The 15,118-nt window shown below is 42.1% G+C and overlaps 1 protein-coding gene across 7 annotated transcripts in view; it reads right to left on the bottom strand.

Annotated features, from left to right (window-relative positions):
• LOC123971976 (partitioning defective 3 homolog) overlaps positions 1–15,118 on the bottom strand; it is a 291,948-nt gene that overhangs the window by 149,442 nt on the left and 127,388 nt on the right. For 4 of the 7 annotated variants that reach the window (XM_046051121.1, XM_046051125.1, XM_046051126.1 and 1 more), the window contains 4 exons: positions 12,415–12,554; positions 11,585–11,713; positions 8,952–8,987; positions 6,031–6,078 (listed from right to left, as the gene is read on the bottom strand). In XM_046051121.1, coding sequence (XP_045907077.1) covers positions 6,031–6,078; positions 8,952–8,987; positions 11,585–11,713; positions 12,415–12,554 — 353 coding nt within the window. The remainder of the gene's footprint in view (positions 1–6,030; positions 6,079–8,951; positions 8,988–11,584; positions 11,714–12,414; positions 12,555–15,118) is intronic. The other 3 variants (XM_046051123.1, XM_046051122.1, XM_046051124.1) reach the window with 3 other exon arrangements.

Raw genomic sequence — 15,118 nt, 5'->3', positions numbered from 1 at the left:
ACATAAGACAACAGGAATGTAATTATTTTGGAACCTCAAGTCCAATTAATTCTGCCTGGAAGTGAATTTAAGGCTAATTAAAAAGTGACAATGAAATGGTCATAATAAGAAATTACAAAACAAATTAATTATTACAACTGAAAGTAAAGCAGATGTGATGTCATTTCAAGGTTGCAATCTACCTATGGATCTATTAAGTAATATCAGGCATTTCAATATGAATAATGCCATTAACAGAGCTAACCATGTTTTTAAACTTGAAAGACTAACATAAATCTCATACTCTGCAGATTACATTATTTACACCTGTGATGTTTTACTGAAAGTATAGTTCAAAAGTATAGTTGGTCATTTTCAATTAAACTGCAACAACTGAAACAGTCTTTTGCTGTTAAAAAAGACAGAGAAAGTGCTCAGACAAGCTGGCTGCATCCATAGACGTTACAAAAAATGGCTGGTGTATGTCACGTCACCCATAGGTTTCTGAAGAGCTGTTTTGAAGCTGAGTGTGCTCTGGCCATCACCATCTTGGTACTGCCAGACACTAGCTAATCGAAAAAGATGTGGGGCCGAGGCAGGCCGATTGAAGCCTGGTTGCGGAACCGCGTAGCTGCTAGCCTCCTGAGAGGGCACCCACCTGTCACTCAAATCGCTTTACCCTTAGCTATGGAAATTGCATGATGCAACTGGTTGTCATGAACATGGAAATTAGTTTTTGTACCAGGCAGTAAACATGTTTGTTTCTGATGTAAATTCAGGCTTTTTGACACGGCGGTGTATGGAAGACGACTCCCTTTTAGAGCCAGCCTCAAGTGGCTATTCGATGAACTACAGCTTTTGGCGCTTGCTTCATTTTTCTGCCCCAGAGTTTGCCACTTGGTTGCATCATGTAATTTGCAGACTTAGCAATTAGCTTGATAGCGTGGCAGACAGCAGATAGAGAGCAGTAATCAAAATCTTCAAGCTAAACCTTTATCATACCACATCACATCACCATTTTAAGCTGTTATCTAAAAACTGTGAAGCAGCTCATCTCTACAGTCTTTGAAGCTCACATGATTTTAGCTCAAGCAGCTAAAGTGCAGCGCTGACATCTGTATCCTTAGGGGTCACCTGTATTACTTAAGCTCGGCCAAAGATGGCTTCCACAAGAAAGAAACACAAGACGACAAGATAGTGGTGAGCTAGCTAGTCACATCACATTTAAGGTAGTTAGCAGTTAGAAATCACCTACAGTACCAAACGTTTTACCATTACTCCCTCATCAGCAACTGTGCCAACTTATGGAAAAGTTAAATACCACTAACAATAATGTGACACAAAAGTAGTCAATCTTTCAATAAAAAAATAGTTCTGTACTTAAGCTTTACTCCAATTTACTGTTTTAAAAAATTCAGATGGATCCAGGATGACTTCAATATGCAACTAAAATACGAGGAAACACAAAAGAGAGGGTGAAAATAAATAACACTGGAAAAAAACTGAGGGAAAAAAAAAACTCAAAGTACAGTCAGACGAGTTGAAAGAAGGTGAGGGGAGGGAGAGGAGTGATGGGCTCGAGAGGAGGGACGGAGGCAACTGGAGCGAGGGTGAAAAGGCGAGGAGCCGAAAATAAAAGGGTGAAAAGACTGAGAGAGCGCGAGCATGACAATGACAGAGTGAGCGGGCGAGCGGGTGTGAATGAAAGGCTGACAGAAAAGGATTAATCCATGTGGAACACAAAAGAAGACAGACACTGCCACCTCTCTTACTGTATGTCTGTATCTCTCCCTCCCTCCCTCTCTCAACCATCCTCCCCTTTTCACCCGTCTCTTTATTCTGCACTCCACTTTCTTTCGCTTTTTCTTAAAAACTATCTCCCTCTGCTCATTTCCTTCCCCCCCCTTTGCTGCCTCCCCTTTCTAACCCTAATTTTGTCTCTCTCGCTTCCACCATCTCTCCATATCCTTTTCTCTTTCTTCATCATCGCATTTGTATGAGAGGAGAGTGTGCCTGCACTAAACCAGCTAAATTTGAGGAGCCATCGTTTTTTCTCTCTGTGTTTAAGCAGTAAACCGGTCACAAGAAAACTGTGCTTTTTCAAAACGGTCTGCAGAAAAGACAAATCTGGTCTCGTGTGGATACGGTAAACACAAAGTCTGCTGAAGACAACTTGGTGATTTCACAGTGCAGCAGTACAGAAAATACTGTTTGTCTGGTTAACAGGTAGCGGCTATAATCCAATGTCAATCGCCGTTTTAAAAGCAGGAGGAGACCGATCTGAGATACGTCTTTCCTACTACTATGCTATTGGGGATGCACATTGTTTTCACATGTAAACAGCATTTCCAGATTTAGCTGGTTAGTCCAATTCTCACATCTCTTTTCACTTTTCGTCTTTGTACCTCCCACCCACCGCTTTCTGTCGCTTCCCCTCGCAGCACTTCTTTCTCTCACCTTTCCTTCTGCACCTGAACCTCTCCCACTGTGCACATCTAATGTATGTCTCGCATCCTCAGAGCCACGACTCTTCTTTGTATTCTACGGAGTCAGAGTGGATCTTTTGCATTAACAGTATTCAAAGCCGCCCTCTTTCCCACTTTCTTCTCCCCCCCCCCACACACACACACACACCTCTCCTCCACTGCAGTCCCTGAAATGATTAGCAGGTCGGCGGCGAGCTCAGCTTTGGCCGAACAAACCTGTCAATTTGATGGCATCTAGAAAAGTCGCTTGAGGGGAACTTTTTAAAAAAGGGCAAAGAAAGAGAGAGAGAGGGAAGGAGGCAGTGAAGGGTGTAATTGGTCGAGGGAAGCCAGGCGTGGAGAGCATTGTTGGCTGCCTACTGTAGCACAAATCTCTTTTTAGTCAGACTCTGACTCTCTCCCTATTCCTCCCTTACCTTCTATCACTACATTTACCACCCCCCACCCCCCTTTCCCATATCTTCCTCCTCACCGTTCTCTCTCTCTTCTTGCCATTTAAACTATGTGACCAAAAGTATGTGGACACACTTGCCCGCCTACTTTTGCGTCCTTTTGGTCATGTTTTGAGCTACAATCCTTTGTTTCAACCAAGATAAATCTTGAAGCTCTAAACCCTCTTCTTTCATCTTTCCACCACTCTCTACCTCCTCTTTTCTGCTGCCCTCCGTTCTATTTGTCACCCCTCCCTTCCCGCTCCACCCCGTCTCTCTTCGCTCACTCTTTCTGACGCGTCTCACTGTAGCTCCATGCTGATAGACCATGAATATCAAATACCTGTGCGATCAACGGAGCTGAGACTAGCACAGCATGGAGGAAGAGAGGAAAGGCAGGTGTGCATGTGTGTGATAGAGTAAGCGAGTGACAGAGAGAGAGAGAGAGAGAGAGAGGGAAGGCAGGCCTGTCTGTGTCTATAGGTGGATGTGTGTCAGAGCAAACAAACACAAAGCAGCATGTGTAAATGTCATCCTTATATATTGTGTCTGTGCCTGCATACACCCCTTCAACTGCCAACATGCATCACTGACACATGATGACTATTAGTATGTACAGGAACAATCCACTGACACGCACAAACACGCATGCAGTCCCACTTCTCACTCGCTGTCCAAAATTGATCAGCTGCCCGCTTTCTAGCGTCCTTTCCATTTTGGACAGTCAAACACTATGTGGCTCGCTCCACAACCCACTAGTAACCATTTATAACTTCATCCAACCCCGAGCACTTACACCAGCAGCTGCTCCATGTCACTGCGCGTATGTGTGCGCAAGTGTGTAAGTATACTTATGTGGGAATGTGTAGTGGTGTGTGTGCAGTGAGTGTGTTCATCTGAGATGTTTGTGTAAAGGGTGCCATATGGCTTGTATTTTTATTTTTTTTTTGAGTTCATAATGTGTAAAGACTCCAGTATGGTCTATGTAACTGTATACTGTGTGTGTGTGTGTGTGTGTGTGTGGGCCAGGTGGCAGCTTGAAACATCACTTTAATTAAGCCAGAGGGCCTGTTCTGCGGTAGAACGGCCCTCTCTGATTGACTCGTATGTGTCACCAAAAGGCCACTACAGAACACAGAAACAGCACCAAGCCCGCTGCAACCATTAATCACTGCAGCTATCCTATCGTGCAAATAATGATACAAGTTATGTAACTCTTGTAATGATTCCCTTTTATGTTAATAATCTCATGCTATTATGCACCTAAAGCAGTGGTAGAAGAGGTATTTAGAAGTAAAAGAAGCAATACGACAACGCAAAAGTACTAAAGTACAAATAACGGTCTTTACTACTTGATTTATTTATTTGAGAAAAGTACATAAGTATTGTAAAGTATCAAAATCTCATTATGAAATAGATCTATTTCTGAGTATTAAATTGCTTTGCTCATGTTATATTTTAGGATTACTATTACTGATACAATAACAGATATGCTTGTTTTTAATGTACTTTTAACCACTGTTTAATAATGTTGGATTATTTAATCAATTCTATCTCAGAAGATAATTACGTTTTATAAGTAAACGTTAATTTGTTAAATTCAGTTTATATCTGAAATATAGTGAAGAAGAATAAAGAAGCATACAACAAATTCTTGAGAAAAGGTTCTTTAAAGTACATAACTTAGTCCCATTTATAGTTAAATAAACAATAAAGTAGGGTATGATTTAGGGCGTGGCTAACTTGTGATTGACAAGTTGCTACCCTGGCAACTGTTCAGGCATAGCAACACATATCACCCCACCTACACGCTCACCTGCCACCAACACAGCGTCACAGATGGCCGAATAGTTCTTTTCAGATTCACTGAGAGCTTATAATCTAAGCATTACGGTTACATGTCTCACGTGCGACGGGATGTCACAGGGTTTGACGTCATTTTTGGGCCTACATGGAACCGTCCACTGGTGTTATTGTACATGGAGGTAAAAGAATTAACAGTTTTTCATTCATAACAAAAACACATTTTCGCTATCACTTCAACCACAGAGGGAGAATGACCTGTGAAGTGAGCTGCTGGTTGAAATGACATTATTTTTAAATATACTGTCTTTACCTTGAGCATATGAGTGACCACCACATCTCTACAGTCGACACTGTTTTGTTATTTCAAGCTTTTAACAAACTAATTGGGCTTCAGCATAGACGTTTAAATTATATATTGCCTTGAAAACTCTTGCCCATTGGCAAATGATCTGCTTATATGTGACAGCTATGCAAAATTTAAAAAATGATTATTCTCCTTGGATAAACAGAAGATTTTTCTGCACTATACCGTTTCATCAGTTGTGGCATGTTATGCAATGTCAATATTTGCCACCACATCCACGGGCCTGTTACAGACATACTGTATTATGACTTAAAATACTGTACATTTTGATATAATATTTATGCTGTGTCATGAACAGCCAACACATGTTCTGCTATGATAAATGCTATCTCATGTCAAGAACACCTTCATTACACTCCAGCGTGCTAACAGATTGCCGTTTCATAACAGCTTTGTATGCAGACAGAAGAGGAAACACGCACGTGTGATAGATAGCATCTTGGCACAGTGTTGCTGCAGCATTACTGCTGCCACTGCTGATGGCTTTTCAATATAGCCTTGCAGTAATTTTCCATAAGCCTGTGTGACTAATGGCATAAACAATGGAGCTGAATGTTCACGTTATGGGACCATTATGGAACTATCAGGGCAGGCATGTAAAGACGGATGCCTTTGATCAGCACTCTATTGTAGAAGCCAGGTGCAGGGAAGAGGATTTGCGTCTTTAAGTGTGTCTTAAGTGTGTGTGTGCGAGAAAGAGAGGGGCAGAATGGAGTGAAAAAGAGATGGAAAAGAAGTAACAAAGGCGGAAACAAGAGAGATGCAATGAAAATAAAAGAAAGGAGAAGGTAAGGGCTGCTGAGAGAGATAGAAAACCCGACAAAGTGTTTTCTTTCTACAGACCGTTGGCAAAGCAATGACTCCCAGTATATTTGTGAAGCCACCCAAAGCATCTCATTTGCCTTTGATGCCTTTTCCTTGTGCAGCATAATGACCCAAGATGGTGATGTCATGCAGCAGTTACCTCAATCAGCCAATGGGGTTTCCCGGCTGTCACAGGCTGCCTCGGATGCTAAAGGGAGCAGTCAAAGTCAACAGGTTAGACACAAGAGTCCCTCAGATAGAGAACACTTAATAATTCAGTCCAGGAATGTGATGAGGGACATCTGAGCCAGTTGAGATGTAGAGTGAGGTGGTAAAATATTTAACATGGAGGGTCAAGGATGTAAATGTTATAGCTGAGGTGTTTGTGAGAAGCACAAATGCACCTAAACATTGGCACATTTTTAAATGAATCCAGCAGACATTAACTTTGCTGTGCAAAAGCAATAATGTGGCATGAGTGAACCAGAGTGTCACACAACTAATGACATCCACTAGTGCACTGCAAACGCGGGTGATTTTGGGGTCATTGGCCCGATTTCAAGAAGTGAGTGCTTTTTCCACTTCAGTTGCTGCATTTTGTCTGTCGTGTAACCCTCAACAGAGCTCTCTCTCACAGCAGGAGTCATGCCATGCCAACCTCAAAAGCCCCAACTGGAGTGCCGGCAAACCTGCGGCTCTACAAGCTGTCAACATATTATATTCTGTTAGCTTTTTTTGTCAATTGCATTTTTCTTAAATGTACAAAGCTATTAAAATAAAAGGAATAGATTCATTTTAGTAACAAAATTATCAGACATAGTTAAGCTCTATAAAGGCACAGCATGTCAGTATGTGTCTGTTCACATGCTGCCCAGAGTAATTCCAGTTTGCTGTACTTAAATGGTTCTAAGTCTGAAACTGCCCTTTTCTGTTATAGAAACGTTTTATAATTCAGACTGTTTCGGACAAAAAAAATAAATAATCTGAAGGCATCACCTTTGCATGTTTCTACATTTTCAGATATTCTTAAGACTAGTCGACTGATCAAAAAATCAAGAGATTAATAATGAAAAGAATCATTAGTCGCCGCCCTTCCTCTCATCATCCAATTCTCTTCATTTACTGGAAATGTATCTATTACTTGAAAATGGATACATGTCCATTAAAAGCTGCCCTGTTCTGTAAGATGCACACCCTGCATCTAAAGCTGTACACCATCATGGTGCCTCTGCTGCTGTTGTTGTTGGCGGCGAGATGTTTAAAATGAGGCGTCTGACAACAGATAACATCTGAAAGGCACTGAATCCATTTATGGTGGTTGATGTTCCGGGAAAGGGTGAGGAGGAGAGAGACTCATCTGGAGTTTTGGAGTTAGGAAGGGAGGAAAGGAGGGAGATGAGAAGAGACAAAACGGCGGGGGGCCAGGGGGGGAGACAGCGTGACCATGGTGCATTTCCTCAGTCTATCTTGTCCCTGTGGTTGCATTGATTTTTAGGAAAGTAAACATCCAAAAATATGTAGAAAATTAAACAATTGCTTTTACTTCCCTTAATCCTGAAGTCGCACTAGGTAGAATTTTTACAGGTTAAGTTTACTTTGTGATAATTAAAAAGGAAAACAATGAAAAGATTTGCCTCTATCAGATGCGGGAAATAAAAACACTTAAACGTGGCTCCTAAACAGATTTTTTTTAATTTCCATTATACATCTGAAAAAAACTGAAGTTCTCTCTCACTGGTAGTGTACCCTGGGATACCAAAGCACAATGCTGCCAAGAGTGGCTTATAACAAGCCAACTAAAATGTGACATTTACTACAGTGTTGGCTCTTACTGACAAGGCAGCAGTGGTAGGAGGCCCACTCCCTGGTGTCTTTCTCGGCACTTATTTTAAAGGCTGATGGATTGATACATGTCGTCATGTCTGTACACGTGTCCGTGTCTGATGTGAGATGTGCCAGCTGCAGTCACAATAATCATCAACATCCTGTCATAAAGTTCCTCGATGATGAGGATCATCCACACAGCATCACATTAACTGGCCAATTACGCTTCTAATGCGCCACTCAAACTGCAACCAATCACCTGCACTTGGCCAGATGTAACCTGAAGGTAACGCCAGATGCGAAGACGTGAAGTCTGCGGTTGTTAAATTACAACTCAAGTTCGGTATGGAAATGCAGAGTTATGGAAAACTGAATAGCCTTTTAATTTCAGCAGTAAAGACAGATGAGCTTTTAACAGCTGCTGTGATGGAGAACCTTTAAGGGTAATGTGTGACAAGTAACATTCAGGCCATCGAGACTGTACTGTAACAGTTGGAAATACCGTACATCCTGCTGAGAGCTGATTCTTCATAGAAGGTAGCCTCTCATCCTAAAATAACATCTGCAGCCACTGCATGGTACAACCCCAAGATAAGGAAAGTTTCTTTGCATCCAGTTCCTGGGTATTTATGGATATAACATTAGGCTATACATGTCTCTGTTACATATGTCAAAGTTTCCAAAGTTTCTGTTTACATTTGGCGCTCAGACATCCACATCCAGCTCTCAGCATTTTTCTCTCAATAAAGTGAAAAACAAACTAAACAGCTTGTTTGTCATTCACCTCGCATATCAGAGTTAGCATGCTGCAGGAAGGCCAGACTGACAACCTTATCCACAGCCGACAAATAAAGCAAACTCCCATGTGTTTCTACCTTCACTGACAAATACAGCTCTGAGGGGAGTGATGGAACGAATTATTCTGCAGCACAGCCTGAACAGTCCATACTGATGAACCATGAAATTGTGATTTGTTACAGCAACTCTGGATGGAGATTGAAATTTGTGTTACTGACTAACATTTATACGCATGACTAGTGACTTGCATTTTGATTAACCCACTAGTTTACTAGAGGAACCTCAACACACGCATAAGCTATTGTTTTCATCCCAACTGGGTGTATTTCCTAGCACAGATGGATAACACCCATGCAAAGGGGAGTTCGGGCTAAATAAAGGAGTAGGAGCTGTTGAGGAGGAGGCAGCGGATTTGGGAAGATGGTTTTATTGCAGGCTAGTGATGGGGTGGAGTCTTACCAAATCTCTGGGGCATTGCACCTGGGGCTCAGCATTCTAGAGGATGGAGGGGACAAGAGAACCAAAGTCAAACCAAGTCAAAATTCTAGCACACGGACACACAAGAAGCTGTGGAAGGGAGAAATGGAAGCAGTGTGATGAATAAATGGGCATGCAGGATATGAAAACGATAGATCTCAGCAGACAGATGGGTAGGTATTGCTGGGTGGTGTGCGCTCAGACTTAAAATATAAAACTGTGGGTCAGAAAACAACTGTAGTGTTTGCAAAGACTACATGTCACAATCTTCAAAGATGTCACTGGCAAGACCAGATATATATAACAGATGAATAAATTGCATGATGGACACTTTTCCAGTCATTGAGCTCCAGCTCTCTGAAATCTCAAATCTTTGAGTAAGGTTTTTATTGGTGAGCAGTGATCATTCAAGATTTTCCCTGAGATTTGCCTCTCAGGCTGCATACAGGCTGACCTAATCAGGGTTGAAAAAGTATCCTGCATTACATAAATATTTTTGGGAAAATAAATAATTCAATCTATACTTTGATTTAAGGCTGGCAGTTTTAAGTATATCATTCTCATCGTATCTCATTTCTCTGTCAATGAAACTGTGATTTTGAGTCACATGTGCATGAATATGCAGTGCATTAATAATAGCATATATCAAATAGTAGTAGTATAGTAGGCCTATCAATTTACAAAACATTTATAACTCTTGTTATGCTACCAATAATGTGGAAAGCTCACAACCTATAATATAAGCTCACTAAATAATAATTTCATCATGCTATTTGCGAGATTAATGTAGTTTCAGATGATAAAATAAGTTGTCCCGCTTGTCCAACAGCTAAAAGATCTCTTGTTTTATACCTGCTGCACGTGGCAGCTGTACAAACGATATAACAGCTGTTGACTTTATTTGTTCATTGCTCTACATTAGGTTTAATAAATAAAGCTTAGCAACTGCCATTTTTAATTCACACTTATGTGGCCAGAAAATGTGCTTTTTACTCTTGAAACACTGTTTTGGTTAAGCTCAATTTAGTAATCCAGTTTGTGTTTTAATTGATATATAATGTGTGTTGTTATTATATTTTGGTTAACTGACATGTTTAGTCTCCCCTATCTCTAAAACCCATGAGAAATGCTTAGCCTAGCTCACATCTCTGGATAAAGACTGAAGCTGCTCATTTTGTGCACTGGACCTCATCTCCCTGGAGCGCCATCTCAGCCCATTCTCATCACCCTCTCCACCCTCTGCAGCCGATAACCACAGATCAAATAAATCCTACCATCTAACTGCCGACTACGCAGAATCAGCTGGACTCAAAGCCCCGCTCTAATCTAAAGATGAGTATCGACCAGCTCCTCTCATCCAACCTCGCCCTTGGTGACAGCCAACCAATGGCTTCCTCTGCATCCCTTTGTTGTGATAATTGTCACCAATCAGCCATTTGATTGACACTACTTGCTAGCGAATGGCTGCTTGTGGCTCTAATGGCCCTGGTGACAGCGGAGGGTGCTGGGAGAGTCCATGTTTATGACAACAGAGGGGGGATTTAAGGCTGTTTGGTGCTATAACTCATGTTTCTACTCGATAAGGCATGTGTTAAAGCCAGCTACTGGAGCTAGAGAGATAGCAGAGAATCATTGACCGCTGCTGTGGAGTAAACACTAATGTGATTAAAAGCCTGCTACCAGCCCCCACTGTTCACTCTACCCACATTAAACTTACACTTAAGCTACAGTGTTCTGCCGCCGTCATTATGAGCTCACTTCTTTATCAAACAACTTTGAGGTAACTCCAGATGCTCAGTACATCAAAGCTAATTTTCTGCAAAGATAATTAAGTGCAACATCTGGCAGCACGTAAAAAAACGCGACCTTGAGGAAAGCAAATAGTTGCGACAAACGTACCAACTAAATTAGCAACGGTTCGCATGAATCATTGAAGTTACAAGCTGTGAATGGCACCTGTCCAGACTGGGTGACAGCAGTAGCATCCAAAAACAGCACACAAACATTTGTATTGCCGTTTGTGTCGTGTAATGTGCGAGGATGTTGCCTGATTGATATTCAGTCCAAGTGTGTTTTCCACTCTCTGCCTACTACCTGCCCTGTGTCTGTCTGTTCATTCCCACATCCATCAATCTAGAAAGCCAGCTCGGAGGCAAAACAGAGCAAGAGAGATGGAAATACAGAAAGAGAGAGAATGTAACCTAACAAAGCGAGAGGAAGAAAGGGAAGTGGTGACTGAGAATGAAAGTTGCGGCAGGGGAGGGTGACACAGGAAGGACAGAAAGAGTTAAAGCGAGAAGAAAAGGAGATAAAGAGAAAAGATTGAGCTCTACAGGATTCCTCTGAGGCTAGCCACAGTTTGATAATAGAGAGGAGTGCAGCGACGGAGCGGGACAATCAATCTGCATGCTCGGCTAGCATGTTGTGTTAGCCGGGAAATGAGAAGACAACACCGCACTCACAGTGGGGATTAACGGTACTTGTGACAGCACAGCAGCACACACAAACACCATGCAAGCGGGGACTGTACATATGTCAGCGTGTGAAATGTGTTATGCTGACAGGTTGAACAGTTGGCGGAATGTTCCAAGGAAGGTGAAGAATGACAAACGTACCACTTCTCGTGGGAGGAAAGTGTCCTCCTGCCGTAGAACCAGCAGCCCAACAGCCCCGCCCATGGGCGTGGCCCTGAGCAGAGACACCACCTCCTCCTGGGTCCGCCCATTCAGGTCCACTCCATTCACCTGAACAGGAGTGACTGAGTTTAGTTCTAAAAAAGGCTGCATGGTTAATCTCTCAGCCAAGGTGAAATATTCACAACACTTATTTGTGCTTACTGCAAAACAAAGAAAAGCAGCAAATCCTCACATTAAAAAAAATTTGTAATCTTTCTAACAGTCACTTGGAAAAAAGTGAAAAATAAACCAAAATTACTACTACTGTGTACCAAAATTAGACAAATCCCAGTTAAAAACGTGAAAAATAAACCTGTGTACCAAAGGTTTTAAAGTTTTGTGCAATAACCCCACAGACTCAGTGTTGCACAGTGTAATCCTTTATGCAAATGGTTTGCAATGTGGGATAACGCAACTTCAAACGCTTCCGTCTTGCTTCACACACAATACAATATAAACACACGTTCTTTGATTTAACTCCAGGATGCTGAATTGCCAAGTAGCTGCCTGAAATTAATTAGTTACACTTTAAATGACGACAGGTATTTTTGATGTATTAAAAGTATCAGTACTTGTGTTGACAAACAACATCCACATTTTATACTGGGATTTAACTAATTTTGGAACAAACCACGACTGCAGCCTGGTACAGGTCTACTGTCCAGATAACATAATCCAGTGACCATCATAGGTTACATTAAATGAGTCCATCAGCTCCTGCACGCATATGAACTGCTGTGTTAAGTATCACTGCACTTCGACTATCTCACCTCCAGCAGCCTGTCTCCTGCCTTGAGGCGGCCATCTTGGATGGCAGCTCCCCGAGGCAGAATATTCTTCACGTAGATGGGTGCCGAGCCGCCGATGGGAACGTCCCGTGACGTTATACTGAAGCCGAGTCCCTCAGGGCCTGTGGGATGAGCAGGAAGGAGTCTTATGATGGAATCTGGTTTCGTCCTGAGGCAAAAGGTGACGCTCTTCTATTCCCTCTGTAAGCCTACAGCTCAAGCTACTGTGACTAAGTTCATACTGTCCTGGATCTGAGGCAAATATAGGCAATAACGGTGGTAAGTCTAAGGGCAGATATTTGGTTCAGATATTAGGGTGCTTTCACACCCGCCTCATTTAGTTCGGTTGAATCGCATGTAGTGAACCACGGTGTGGATTTGTGCATTTTACATTGAATATATTTGGAGCTACCCTAAATTCCTTTCTCCTCCCCAGAGAAGAAGGGGAGGGGTCAAAGTTGCTTTCTCTAAGTGCTATCACGACCATAAAACTGGCACCTTTTTGATTCCGAAGCTGATAACGCAGGGCCTGACTGTTGAACTGACAAAGAGACACGAACCAGCCATTGGCATCTCCCTGAACAGCCTATCAAAACTGGCCCCCCCACACATGTTTCCGTGGCAACTGACCTTATTCTTTGTTTATTACCACATCAAAAAGGAAAACCCCTGTCTCACCTAAGTGTGACATGTTCCAGACACTGAACTTTGGATGTAAAAGGACTGCAGTCTCCAAAGACTCAAAGCATTTAATTAAGTTTAATTAAATCTTTAGTTACCTGATTACGTTTGCCTCTATTTGAGTAGTTATGTTAACTGTTGTTGCTATCTGTTGTTGATATTAGTGCTGAAAAGAAAGTTACTTGTGCAGTGTTTTTATTTTCAGCAAGACACTCCTTCATCTAATGTAATCAATGCTTGTTCATAATACTTTCCAATAAAATTCCTTTAGAAATGATGACAAAGGAATGTTTTACTATACTCTTAATCGCCAGCTTGAATTTAAGGATGAATCAACAATATTCCCAGTTCCTAAGGAGAGATGATCTTTGATTTAATACAAGCTTTCCTCATGTAACCTGAGCTCCCCCAAGTGGGCGAAATAAGTATTACATGACCTCGTCGGAAATGCTGTTAAATGTATAAATATCCTGACCAATAATGTGACAATTGTTTCCTGTTACCAAATGCTTAGAACAGTACAACCGTTCAACCATTGAGGTTCGATTGTGGAAAATATTTGATTATAATACGTGCAAATAGATTTCTTTTCTTTTTATACATTAAGTTTAGAAAGGCAGTCCCTTGGGAAACCTGAGACGCCCCCTGGGGAACCACGCCCCAGGCAACAAAAGAGCGACACGCGACCTCGCTGCGCTCTTCTCTTCGCTGTTGGCTCTTCCACTCTGCTCGGCCCTCTGGACGCTTCGGCACGCGCGTGCCATGCCTCGCCGGGCAACGCCCAGACTCGGCCAGCGAGACAGGCCTTTTGTTCGCCTGAAGCTACACACCTGAAGTGCCGCGACATCGATCTGCCTTCAGTTTGTTTTATTTTCTTTATTTCTTTTGTTTGTTAAAGTTATCAGTCCATTAAGTTACACTGGACTAATTCAGGAACGACCAAGTTCCATTTTAAGCCTTTTTCGTCGAGCCAACTTCACCGAGGTCAGACCAAGCCACGTGGTCTCGCCAGCTACAGCGAAGGAAACCTGAAAACAGCCGAATTGCCAGACGGAGGAGGCGTTTTCAATCAGAAACGGAGAACCCCGGAGAATCCCTTGCAAAAAGCCAGGATCGGGCAGCTAGCGTGGGACCCGTGCAACAGGCCAAAAGCAGGCTGTCGACCAGCAGTAAGACTTAACACACGTCCTGTGATCAGATGTCCATTTTAACTCCTAAATTATAGCATTAGTTTACTTTCATTAGCTCTTCTATGCCGTATGAGTCAAATGCTTCCCACAATCGAACCTCCAGGCTCATTGTTCAGCAAATGTTTGTGTTCCCTGTATCCAACAATCTTTTTTTCACCTTAGTTAGAGAATAAATTCACTGTAATATAATCAAGAGCTGTGTGTGTTGCCTATTTCTAGTTCCTGCCAAGAGAATTGACCCTTTAGATATGAGACTGACTGACTGATTTAAGATAATTGAGCGATTATTAACTAACTGATCACTAGTAATAATTGTATAATTATTCAAAACTACCTAGAGGTCCGGAGACTCTTGGATTATAACAACTCCGGTGGTGCCCTGAAACGAGGAAATTTTGATTTTAAGAATATTAATTCATAATTGGGTATCAATTCTCATAAATTTATTAAAATGCATAACTAAAATTTTTAGGTCTGCTACAATAGCAACATCACCTTTACTGTCTGTACCTCTGTGTGTATATTGTGTAGGCTGCCTCCCTCCCTCTCTCTCTCTCTCTCTGTTCCTCTCTCCCCCCTCTCCCAACCCGTCAAGGCGGATGGCCGCCCACCCTGAGCCATGGTTCTGCTTGAGGTTTCTGCCTCTTAAAAGGAAGTTTTTCCTTGCCTCTGTCGCCTAGTGCTTGCTCTTGGTGGGAATTGTTGGGCTTCTGTAAATAACATCACAGAGTACGGTCTAGACCTGCTCTTTTATGAAAAGCGCTGTGAGATAACTGTTGTTGTGATTTGGCGCTATATAAATAAAACTGAATTGA

The sequence above is a fragment of the Micropterus dolomieu genome, linkage group LG06 (assembly GCF_021292245.1).
Source record: "Micropterus dolomieu isolate WLL.071019.BEF.003 ecotype Adirondacks linkage group LG06, ASM2129224v1, whole genome shotgun sequence".
Taxonomy (NCBI): Eukaryota; Metazoa; Chordata; class Actinopteri; order Centrarchiformes; family Centrarchidae; genus Micropterus; species Micropterus dolomieu.
This window is presented reverse-complemented; position numbering and strand designations above follow the sequence as displayed.